General features: G+C 39.3%; 1 protein-coding gene across 1 annotated transcript in view; it reads left to right on the top strand.

Annotated features, from left to right (window-relative positions):
• The window catches only part of asic4a (acid-sensing (proton-gated) ion channel family member 4a), a 91,843-nt gene that overhangs the window by 61,834 nt on the left and 17,172 nt on the right, over nt 1–12,837 (top strand). Inside the window, exons 2-3 of the mRNA XM_086091876.1 lie at nt 11,244–11,388; nt 12,681–12,808. Of these exons, the coding sequence (XP_085948002.1) occupies nt 11,244–11,388; nt 12,681–12,808 (273 nt within the window). The remainder of the gene's footprint in view (nt 1–11,243; nt 11,389–12,680; nt 12,809–12,837) is intronic.

The following is a 12,837-nucleotide window of genomic DNA, read 5'->3' as shown; positions in this document are numbered from 1 at the left end:
TGCACTTCTTGCACCATCTTGTGAAAGAAGCAAGTGTTGCATGCCAATAGACCACTTGGGACCAGACTGTCAGTCGTGGTATTTTTATTTTTTTTTCAGCAAAAATGTGCACCCTGGACTGGTAACATCTAGACAAATCACACTTACAAAGTACATTCAGGACAATTTAGAGTTTTAAAAGAACCTTACACATGAAACCCACACAAGCACATATAAAGTCCACACAAGAAAGTCAGTTGAGATTTGAACATAAAACTTCAAAACTGCGAGGCAGATATGGTAACCACTCTGCTGCCTCCAGGATAAACAGTAATGTTTATTTTTCAAAAATTGCCAGTTTACTGTACTTCACCATCTTTTCCCATTGAGAATTAGCAAAATACAAAGTACTATTATTCCCTTGGCACAAAAAGACCGCTTTTGTCATGTGACAAATGGCACAGCAACAAAAACACTGAAATTAATTCAAGAGATTACAATACCTTAATACAAAAACGGACAACTTATTCGTGTTCATTCATTAATTTATTTACAAACAGCCCAGCATTCCCCCCCCCCCCCCCCATATAAACAAACATTTATTTATAACAATGAATGTATCTTTCTCAGTCTATCTATTATCTATGCCAGTGACTTATAGTGACAAACAGAACCAATAAATGATCTGCAGGAAATATTCAATTGACATTCGTATTTAAATTTTTGTGACATTTTTGTTTGGTGCTGTGCCGAGAGATTTTTCGAACTTCCTTGGCTCAGTAAAGGTTGGCAATCACAGCTCTATACTATAATGTGAGTAGACCTAATATTTTTTTTGCAGATTTGTAATGATATGCAGGACAAACATAGTACCTCAATAATATAACAATTTTTGGGTGATTTGTTTTTTGTGAGAAAATGTACAAAATGAGTTCTTGTACTTTATGTCAGTTTGCTTTTCAGCAGTTTTGTGCCATTAGTATTTTTGTAATCTTGTTGTTGGGTTAGAATTGTGGATGCGTTGAGAACTATGTGATCAAAAATGAAATGTTTTATGAGCATGTATTTTGCATGTATCTATATTTAAATTAGCATTTTTATCATGAATCTAGCTAGGATGTGTGTAGTCCTATTTGGCCCCCCCCAGTAGCACTGATGAAAATGTGTGGCCCCTCCAGCCTTTAAGTTGCCCATCCCTACCCACTTTTTTCTTCAACATATTTTGGATTATTGTGTACTTCCAAATTTGTGGGAGCAGTTTGAGGAAAAACCTTTCTGTTCCTCTCGCCTAACCTCGCAAAAGGTCTTCCGGATGAACGGGCAAAATCTGCCACGCACTCAAAATCTGCTAGTGTAGTGGTTAACACAGCTGACATTTGTGAAAGTGCCCTGGTGTTTTGCCTTCAGTCCAGCCAGCCCCTGCCGTGACCTTTACACGATCAGTGGTATAAAAAAAAACCTTCCCTGAAGAAGTGGAAATTGTCATCCCGGCCTAGCTCGTTTTTCTCCTTTCAGTGTCTTTCTATTATCAACAAATATTCACACTCAAACCCAGAACCAAGCATGCTGAGCAAATGTCCACCATACAGCTGATGTTGAAACCCAAACTCGTTTTATTGATTTGATATGCAAACCACTACTGCACAACTCCAGTTTACGTTCAATATTATTTATGTGCATCTGTATATCCCTCACGTCCCCTAAAGCGCTCCCATATTTTGTACTGATAAATGTTGAGCATAGGTAGCATATCAGCCTCTTCTCTCCAGACATTTCATCTACGTTTAGACAGCATGTGGCCCCGGTCCAACATATATCCCCCAAAGTTTAGCCGTGAAAAAGCAACCGATTAGATGTCTTGCTTCTGATGAATACAAATAAAAAAAAAAGATGGTGCAGCAACTGTATCGTTGCTTTCTTCAGAGGAGTTTTTTTGAAATATTGTTAGTGCCGGAGCGCGAGCGATGAGTGATTGCAAGCTTGGGAAATGTAATCCTGTGTAAATAACGGAGGCACCTTGATTAAACAGGAATATGAGAATGGCCGCGGACAAAGAAAGTCAAAAGGTAGACAAGTGCATAAAGCGGGATGATTCAACTGCGGCTTCCTCCTCGTTGCCTGTCTCCTGACACGCTCATCAAACAGCGAAGGGCAACTTGAGGTGAAGTGCAAAGCGAAACACCCATTTCTCAGGTATGCTAATGTGTTCTTTGCTATCTTTAGAGACATTTGTTTCAACATTCCCTGTCAATGCACTGCACCCGCGCTTCTTCAGCGCCATCGGCTAAAGCTGCAGTAAGGAATAAACAGTCGCCGCTCCACCTGAAATAGCATCGGAGGATGAATAATGAGAGCTTACAACGACTTGCTGAGTGTCAGAGGTGGAGTCTGGATGGTGGCATAAAAACAGCATAGACAAAAGTATTGGGACATGCTTACAACATGGTGGGCTAGTGGTTATATCTATACTCCGCACTATTCTGTCTTTCTCTGTGTTGATGTGCGTGCACTCACAGCAGACAACCAGGCACTCTAAAGTGGCCATACAAGCAGACCAAAGGGCATTTTCCGGGTGTAGGCATAGAATAGGGCAATTACACCGGAAAACTGCTGATGCTAACTACATAGTACTCAGATTTTGTATGTTTGATGTATTTAAAAACAAATCTCTGAATTAACTTTTAAGTAGTAGTCAAGCAGTAATTGTTTGCCCGCAAATGGTTAGCAGCTAATCCGGTTTGTACTCAACTTCTCACCCAAAGCTAGCTGGGATAATTTCCAGCTCATGCTACAGAAAATGGATGGAGCGCTGAGGCTACGACATGGTCAACGCTGTTACCTCACACTGCTCATACAATTAAAAACACTTACAATTACAATTAATGTCTACATCGTCCTCTCTTAGAACAAAAGTGATGTGGCTTAACACTCTAAAACTCCTCCAGTTTTTTTTGCCATTCATACATCATGTTGGATTAATGGCCATGCATGTTTATACTAATGAGTCACTGATGGTGTCAACTCACTCCATAACAATCAGCAGTTTGGCTAACTGTGAGCTATTTGTCATAAAGAGACGTTGAGATGTTTATTGACATTTCTAGGTTGAAGTGACTAAACATAAAACAAACAGAATAACACATTGTGTATTTAAAAAGAACCGCATAGCTTTGCCTGAATAGACTGTTTAGCTGAAGCTAACAAAATGCGAAATGCCATAGATTGCCCATTGGTGTCGCAATGTTATGACCCTTGGAGTGACAAATATTTGAACACAAACGGAGCAACACATGTAGGCAGACAATATAACAGTACTCAGAGGTATTTATTATTTGTCCATGGAATTGAAGCAAAATTCTTGACATTCTGTAATGACTGTATGGTTTCGTTTTATAAAATACAATATTCTTATTATTATCATGTGGCGGCCGTGACTCAGGGTGTAGAGGCGATCTAGAAAAGCGCTATATAAATCCGATGCATTATTATTATTATGTTTTATTACAACAAATAAAAAAAATGAATGGCATTTCCATTCGTTTCAATGGAGAAAGAGGATTTGATATAGGCTATGGGCGTTTTGAGTTAAAGTCATATCTCAAAGCACCACAGTATTAAAAAAAATGGATAGATATAATGTATAATATATATGTTATGGAGAGAGTTCCAGCTATATTAAGATGTAGAATTTATATTTTCAATGAAATTTGGATGAAAATTGACTATTGTTTCTAATGCAAGACCTGAATTCGTCTGAACTGTGTGCTCTCATAGGTTATTTCATTCAATTATAAGAGAACGGTTGGGTATTTATGATTATACTTATACAGACTCTATGAACTTTATCTAGATTCAGTAATCGAGTTCTCCCCTGCTTTATTCTGTTTTTGTTTTTTATTTGTTTTTTTGTTTCTTTGTACGTTTGTTTGGGTATGTTTTGTTTTTTTGTGGTCTTGTTTTTGGTTACAGGGCTCTCGTTTATGGGTGTAACATTGAATAAAAAGTAATTGACAAAAAATGGATAGATGAATAAAGTATTGTGCATTATCTCATGTGGCTAAAAAATAAACCGGGCAGCTCAATCAACAGTGACATATCACAAGCACCAATTCTTTGCAATGATAAATGAGTGGCATCTGAACGTTGGTGGAGATTCAACTAAATCAACCCCAATCCTGCCATGAACTCTAAATCGCATTTAGCACCCTTAGTGGGCTTGTAGCCTTGAATTTAGTGCAGAGCGTGTACTCACAGGAAGCCGCCACGCATCTCTAAGAGTCGTAAACATGTAGGTTCTATTTGTGAGTCGCCGTATTGGGCTGGAGAGCCCCGTCCATTTGCAACCTGTTATTTCAAGAGCATCTATCACTGATCCATTAGATGAGTGCGCATGGGTGAATGTCAGAAGAACTCAGTGGCACCAAAATGGGAAGAGAGAGAGAGGGGAGGCTTGCTCACTGAACTTATTTTTGATGCTCTGTTGGAGGGGACCAGAAAGAGGGCAAGGGGATGAGTCACAACTCCCACAAAGAGGACTGCATCGAGCCCCGCAGGTTCACAACAGAGTTAATTTGAATCTATGCGGCGTTGGAGCCCAACGTATGCGGCTTCAAACGGTCAAGTGGGCACAACATCTTTTTTTATGAAAACCTCCCCGAAGAGTGAAGAGTGGCAAATTCATCACGCTGAACGATCATCCTATTAATCAGCGAGTCTCAGTGGAATTCCCCTTAATGTTTCCTCATTCATTTGCATTTGTCATGACTATTTGAGGAAATGGTCACATTTATCAAGCGTGTTATTCCGCCCAGTGGTAGAATGATGACAAACCACTAATTGCGAATGATGGAGCTCGCTCGGATGGCCCTATGAGAAACTCGCAGCGAAATTGAAACACTCAGCTGTGTAATGATCTATGGAATATGCGTGCACAATAACGTAGTGAGTGGCAATGCCGAAATTGTGGTTAATGTTCAGCCTGCTCGGCTTCCATTTGTCACTTAGCCAAAGTTGGACCCGTCTTCAGGCCAGCTGCCGATCTCCCAGTGAGACGGCAGCGTGCTTACGGAGGTCACGATAGATTTGTGTTTACCCGCCGCAGCATGTGATCTCGGTGCGCCAAGCCATGATAAAAGTAATCTGCTTGACTTTTGATGAAGGATTATTTTCAACCCGGTTTAATCACGGCGCACGGAAAGATTTAAAAGCGCTGAATCAAGGGGAACGGCAGCTTTTCAAGATTGTGGAAGACCTGATATCAACAAATTGCATATTTATGTGGGTTTTCTCCTATAACAATGATTCTGATTTAGTGTCCTGATTGGGATCTAAGGATATCGCACTCCATGTATTTTTTTAATGCCTTTTTTTTATGTATTTCGAAATGATATGGGTTGAGAAAGAATAGAGCCTTACTCCTAAAGAGGAGCATAGCACAAACTCTCACAAATCCCATGACAGGGCGCCGGAGACGATGGTTTCTTGGTGGTGGTCGGGGCGGGGCTCTGAACTAGCATCTCAATCCACTGTGAAAATTTACACATTTGGATTTGTATGCATGTCAGTGTCCCCCCGTACGGGCGCCAGGCATAGCGTCTCGTTGCCGTGGAGACAGCATTGCTCGTCACTGTGGGAAAAAAACTGAGAGGAAGGTGAAGATAAGGGATCACAGCTTCCATCTGTAGTGCTTCATCCAGGGGAAAAGTCCAGGTAAGTAATTTTTGAGGAGCAGGCCGAAAAACGGAATGGAAAGAAATACAAAGTAACCGAAAATTGAAGTACTGATAAGAATGGCTGGCAGAAATGAGCAAAGCTAGTGAAAAGCTCCGCCCACCAAGGCTCTCTCGATGGGGACAGTAGAGACAAAATAACGAAATGGCAGAGAGGCAGGAACACGACCCAATGGACACATCAATTTTTGTATCCAGGAAATAGACTGACATTTTCTGCTTTTGTTTTGATTGACACTGTTAGAGATGTATTCATTTAACAATATAATGAGCAATTTGCAGAGCTGCTTCAGATGCCCCCCCCCATCCCATCAACATCAACCCATATGGAATGATAAGGGACACAAACATTTCAAAGATAATGACTTGGGTCTATTCAGATGTCATTAATATCCCATGAGACAGAACTGTCTCACAGCGACTTGAATTATGCAGAGCTTCACCTTCTGTATGATGCGGCTGCTTGTCGTATATAACCCCAAATCTTCTTTTCTGCTGTCGAGTAAGGATGCGTGAAAAGATCATCATGTATTAATTATGAATTTCTGGTAGAATAAACTAATGTTTGCATTTTTAAGTGTCGCTAGCAGGACGAGGGGAAGCCTCCCCGTGGTTGTACAAAGGTGCCTTATTTTGCTCCAAGTATGACAAATGGTTTGTGTTTCAGCAACATTCTCTGAAAGGTTCAAAACCGGGTTAATTTTCACCTTGTCATTTTCAAGGTGGTGCACTTTTGTTTGTTTGTTAGGTCCTCTTTTGCTCTGGTGCAGTTTATGATGACACCGTCTCGACTGAATTGTTAAAAGATTCATACTTTGTCATGGTAAACTGATTTATTTATATTTTTAGTTGTCTTGCAGGGGACATCTGAACACCATGACGTAACCAGCTTTTGCTTACTTTTTTTTTTTTTTTAGTTACTTGGAAAAATACAAAACATCTATTATTATTGGATTTGTACCAGCCAGTAACCAGTTGTGCTAAATCCCCATTGGGAAAAGACCCGTGTAACATGAGAAAATGCTCCATTTATTTTGCTGATGGGAGGGATGAAGCTGGATTTAAAAGCCTCAAAAAAAAAAAAAAAACTGTGGAAGCTCCTAAAAAATCTTGAAGAGGCAAAATAATTGGAAGACATTACCGTGGTCTCAGGGGGAGTCTTGTGAATATATCAACGTCCTCCAGTGCTGAGAGCAGACCCCGGGTGCTTGGTTGTGGCACTTTTCGGCATTTCAAAAGCAAAATCCTCCTTCACCTCTGTTGCCCGTTCCATGAGAGGAAGTCGGCCTGCTGGGCTTAAGTGTGTCAATGAACGGTTGAGAGGATCAGCGATAAGTGAAGCTTACCTCCTCGGCTACTCTGCAACAGCCAAATTGAGATTAAACCATTTCAAGCTAGCAGCACATGTCAGTCAGACTCTTGCTAGAACTCATGGGGTTGCTATTCCCACTTGTAATTATAATAAAGGCAACAATTCATTCAAAGCTGTCAATGATGGATCATTATTGACTGCAAATTGTATTGCAATGAATAAGATGTATCAAATGAGAATTGAGGACTGCAGTCAATTTTGTTAAGTAAATTTAACTCTAAACAGAGTCTGTTTGGTCCCACTCTAAACTGAGTAAAATTTACACTTGGAAGAGAGTAAAATATCGTAAAATACATAGTCAATTTTACTCAAAGTGTTTTTACTGTGCACGAGAGCCTATCCTATGAAAAAGACCTATTAAAGGCTTTTCACTCACATTTTGCAAGGAGAGATTTTGACTAATAATAATAATAAAGTTCTACTGTGTGTTAGTATATATATCACTCGTGTCAGTTGGAATCTTCGTACCTCCAAGACCAAAACATTTTTGGTCTCCTGTAGGATATTAGCAAACAGTAGGAGTGGCGTAGCTCAGGTGATAGAGTGGGAGTCTCCCAAGCTGAAGGTCGGGAGTTCATTCCTCAACACTTGTGTATCTTTAAAAAATAATAATAATAATAAATTAGTAAAATGTACTCCAAAATTTTTCGTCTAAAATTCACTTAGAATTTCTGAGTGAAATAACTCTTCTCTCATACACAGTAAAAAATACTTTAAGTAAAGTTTACTCTGTATATTTTACTCTCTTCCAAGTGTAAATTTTACTCTGTATAGAGTGGGACCAAATACTCTGTTTAGAGTAAAATGTACTCTACAAAATTTACTGTGTGGGTTCAGAATTTTTAAAACTTGTAAAGACCTTTGTTTTTACTACGAGCTTCACTATTTCATTAATTGGTACATAGAAATTGGAAATATGGTTAAGTATTTTTGTGAAACATTATGTGTACTGTATCTACTGTCTATCAACCAATCAGTTGACAGTGATGTCACTGCCCTGCTCGGCCTGTGTTTTAGAATCAGGTTGGAAGAGGTTCTGAGGAACGGTTCCATTGTAATCGTAAAGTCCCAAAACCAGGCTCTTTCAGGGTAGAATCGGTACAATGAATAAGGGCCCTATATGATATCCCAGGGGTACCCCATTGACTTGATGTATGGGGATTGGGCAAGACGGTCAATAGTATCGATGCTTTTGCCACCTTACAACAACACGCCACCCCAGCCCCAATCTTTTTTTTAATTGCTGTCATTGTTCTTTGTATGTGGAATTTGCGCCTCCTTGTGGAGACACAAGTAGTTGGCGGGTTTTGCAGAAAGCGACCACATATTGTGACAATGTTGAGTCATATGAAGAAAGGTTAGGGGCACTTTCTGCTGTGCTGACAAAGAGGCTCTTCCATTGAGCAACAGCAACAGATGCGAACTTGCAACAAAGTGTACCCCTAATGAAAGTCAGTATAGAGTCTGAGGATCTCCTGGTACCAGAACAGAACTTTGGGGTATCTCTGATGTGTGCAAATAATGAGTCAAGCTGATTGCAATACTAAAAGTGCAAAGAAATATTAAAAGTACCTGAGCAAATTTATCCCGAGCCTGTTATTATGCTGATCAGTTCTTTGAGACATATTCTCAGGATCCATTTCCTATGAAGGCAAACATTTGCCCTCATCTTTTTTACAAACTGCGCACGCCGTTTAAAGGGCACAAAGCAATTACTGCAAAAAAATACACATATTTTTTTCCACCTAAAACCACATTCATATTTCCTTCTGTAATCATAGTTGTGAATATGCCCAGGCAAAGGACTGCACCCTGCAACCCTGCTAGATTTATTGTCAGAAGGAAATGCACTGGAGTATAAATAAGACTTTTTGTTGGTTTGCAAACAACCTTCATTTTATCCTTTTAGCATTTGGCGGATCTGTTTGATCTCAAAGTCAGAACACAGACGTCCATGTTTAGGAGTCATCAGCGTGACTCTTTAATATGTCAGCCTGATTGTTTATTCGTGTCTCTGGGGCCTTGTTGGTTGACTCCCCTGCCAAGATATTTCCTCTTCTCCAACACTTTCATTACCAGCCAGCGTTTTCTTCACTAAATGAATCCAATGGATTTTGCTCACTGTGGTAATTAATGCCCTATTTCTCTGCAAGTAAAGAGATGGGCGGTATTCAGACATACTTTGTTTTTTTTAACCACTGCTGGAAATCCCAATGAAAGGTGATTAGGTTTACTACTCTCAACCTTGTTGGAGGTACTGATCCCCTCACCGAACCATTCTTTATTTAAAAATTAAATATAATTGATTGTATTATTTTTTTTAATTCAAGACATATGTACAGGGTTTACTATAGTGAATAAAATAAACAGGGAGAGAAGGTTTTTCATCAAATTTGGCTCTCTTCACTTTGAATTCAGAAAGCGGTGTGTTCCTCTATTCCCCATTCCCAGGCAGTTTAAGGATGTGTTCCTTTAGTTTTGCTCGATAGCTAGTTGTGCTGGACTAGAATTGCTCAACTTGGCATTTGCAAATCATGCAGTTCTTATGCTTACTCCCAGGCCCACATTTCAAAATAAGAGTACTAACAGGAAGTACAATGTTAGATGCCTTAATCTTGTTGGTTTAACTTTATTTGGTAAGTGTAAAATGTCTTCTTCTTTTTTGGTCCTTTTTTTTTGCCCATTTTATGTTCATGTACTTTAAATAAACGATGACCGTGCTCTTGTAAAAGCATTCAATTATAAATTAAATTTTTGATCAAATGCGATATAAATATTATTGGACGGAAGCCCTGAAACTCCAGGGCTGAAATTGAGTCCCAGACCTGCCCTGCTTGCGCCCATCATTGAGATGGAACCCAGTGGAAAGTTGGCAACAGATCGAATGAAAACAGCAGAGGCCCCAGAATTAACCCTGTGGAACACCATACGTTCCATTATACATGTGAGTTCACATTGCACATATTCGTCCAAACACTTTCCGACCAAGCAAGAATTGTTGAACGAGAACAACACGTCCATCCATTTTTCTATTGTTGGCCATAGCCTATGCCAGCTGACTTTGGTCGAGTCCACCCTGGACTGGATTGGTCAGCAGCCAATCACAGATGTGCTAACCACCAGGTTGTCCTGATCAATTACATATGCAACAAAATATTAGAAACAGATTTCAGTGGGATGCGGTCAGCACCACTACCAGCAATGAACCTTTTGTTTCCCCTGACATTTTTTTTGCCGCCGGGTGTGTATTATTGCACATTATTATGGTAGTTTGCAGGAAGAGGTTTTGCCACTTTAATGACTTCAAAATGTTTGAAAATGGGATTGGATTCGACATAATGGTTGGGGGGGAAGCTTGGCTCAGTGTTTGAAAAGAAAATACACAAAAACACATTATAACAATAATGGGATGTAGTTTATTTATCTTTGGATATTTGTTTCAGTACAATGCAAAGTGATCCTGTACTTGGTGATTAGTTGGTGGGTGACGTGCACTCATACCTGATTACGCTCAAGGTTATAGTACATTTACTTGTCTATATACAACATCAAGTCCAGCACATCAACTTCTGAAATTCAATCAAGTCCCTCCTTTCCATATTTCATCATGCCAGCATTGTGATGTGATGAAACCAAAATGAACTTGTTTGAGGGACTGGATAATGATTCGCTCTTTATAAAATGATATGCACCTATAAGAAGTGACATCTTGGACATTTATTATCTACCGTGTCCGGGAGCGTAGCTACAAGGCGCTGGCAAGCCTGCGAACACACAGAGCAAGAAATGCACTGCAAGCAAACAGAGCAACATCAGTTTTATTTTACTGTTATTTGCTGACATCAAAGTTTGAGGGAACATGAGTTTACCTGATTGCTTTTCCTGCAATTTACTGCCATGTTTTTTTTCTTCTATTTCTCCCTGGAACTGGAAGCCCTGTTTGTTCCTTATCATAATGTAACAACCCAACTTTTTTGAAATTACATTTTGTACAATAACAGCAATCAGTTCAAATAAAACATAATTCATTACAACCATAGTGAGCAGTGGATACTGATTGCATCCAAATGTTGAGAGATATTCAGTCGCAACGTCAGCTTACTCGTTTATGTTCTACACGTCTTGAATTTGTCATGCTCATGTTAGATTGTGTTTTCTTGCAGGTTTATACCAGATATGGGAAATGTTACACCTTTAATGGGAACAAGACAACATCCAGGAAAACCAAGCAAGGTGGGATGGGAAATGGGCTGGAGATTATGCTGGATATCCAGCAGGATGAATACCTGCCAATATGGAGAGAGACAAGTAAGCCAGCAAATATTTTGTGCTACTGCCTGATGTTGAATTAACATTAAAAAATAATATGCATCATTTTAGGGGGGGGGGGTGCTTCAACCATTCTTGTCAGAATGTGCGAACGGAGGAGAAAACGTAGCCGTGCTAAACGTCAACCCATTGACTGAAAATTGTTAGTATTCGAGTGAACACTTGGAAATCATACATAATTCATTGCGCGTGGCTGTCTTAACTTCGATTTGAAGCAAGTTTTAATTGATCCACACAAGAAGTAATCGAAATACAGTTATAGTATAGTGGAATCGCCAAGGTCAATCCTCATTATGTTGGAATTAGAAATACGGTACTTTAATCAGATGATATATTAAATTGCGCATCATCCAAAATAAATCAACATCTGTTGCAATGAATTTTTGCCTAACAAGACTGTAAAACAATGAAACTGATAACAAGATTCAACAAATATGGCGACTCTTCCTGCTTCCACATAAGCCCATTTACTTTTTCATGTAGCTGTTGTAGCTAACCCTTCTTTTGAAATTACCGACAAAAGAAAAGCGGATAAGCAAAAGTTACTCAGTTTACTATTTTACACTAAAACTGTTTGACTGTTGTGAGGTAAACGGAGTTCTAGTGTGTTTGGCCAAATTTTGGCGAGAATTATTATTTTTTTTTTTACAAACAACTGAATTACAAACAAGTAGCAGTTTGGCAGATAGGGAACAATTCTTCAAAAAATAGTTTTCAAGCTCATTATTGACAATCCCAGTTGAAGTTTCCTGTCAAACTAAGCATAAAACAAAGAGAATGATGTGTTGTGTGTTTTAAACGACCACATAACATTGCCTGATATGTAACTAGCTCAATACAAACACCATAGATGGGCTAACTGATATCATTAAGCTAGTTTTATGCTTGGCTCCACGCGCTGAAATTACATCATTTCAGTAAGAAATAATATTAATGGAGACATTTTATAGATTTTTTCCTCAATATTTAAAGACACTTTACATAGGAGGATGCAAACATAAATACACATTCACACACAAAAAAACACTCGTAAATGTGTTGGTTGCCTTGCAAATTCTCAGGATGAATTAAGTTTGCGAAATAAGTTTCCTCTGTACTGGCATCAAATCACTCCATTCCAAAAAAATTGGCATATTTGTCAAAATGGTTGAAGTTATGGATTTCATGTGGTTTTCACACGTGGGTCAATATGTTCATCAGTGGTGTCACGTGTTGATTTCATTTCCTTTGTCCTCTGAATTTCCATGCTCTTCCTCTCCTCCATTTTGAAGATGAGACCTCTCTGGAGGCCGGAATCCGAGTTCAAATCCACAGTCAGGATGAGCCTCCGTACATTCACCAGCTGGGCTTCGGTGTCTCTCCAGGCTTTCAGACCTTTGTCTCATGTCAGGAGCAAAGGGTAGGTCTTTATCTTCATCATCGTCAAGC

This window comes from Leptonotus elevatus, chromosome 12, assembly GCF_054856555.1.
Source record: "Leptonotus elevatus isolate MCC_2025b chromosome 12, RoL_Lele_1.0, whole genome shotgun sequence".
Lineage (NCBI taxonomy): Eukaryota > Metazoa > Chordata > Actinopteri > Syngnathiformes > Syngnathidae > Leptonotus > Leptonotus elevatus.
The sequence above is the reverse complement of the archived record's forward strand: the minus strand, read 5'-3'. Positions and strand labels throughout refer to the sequence as shown.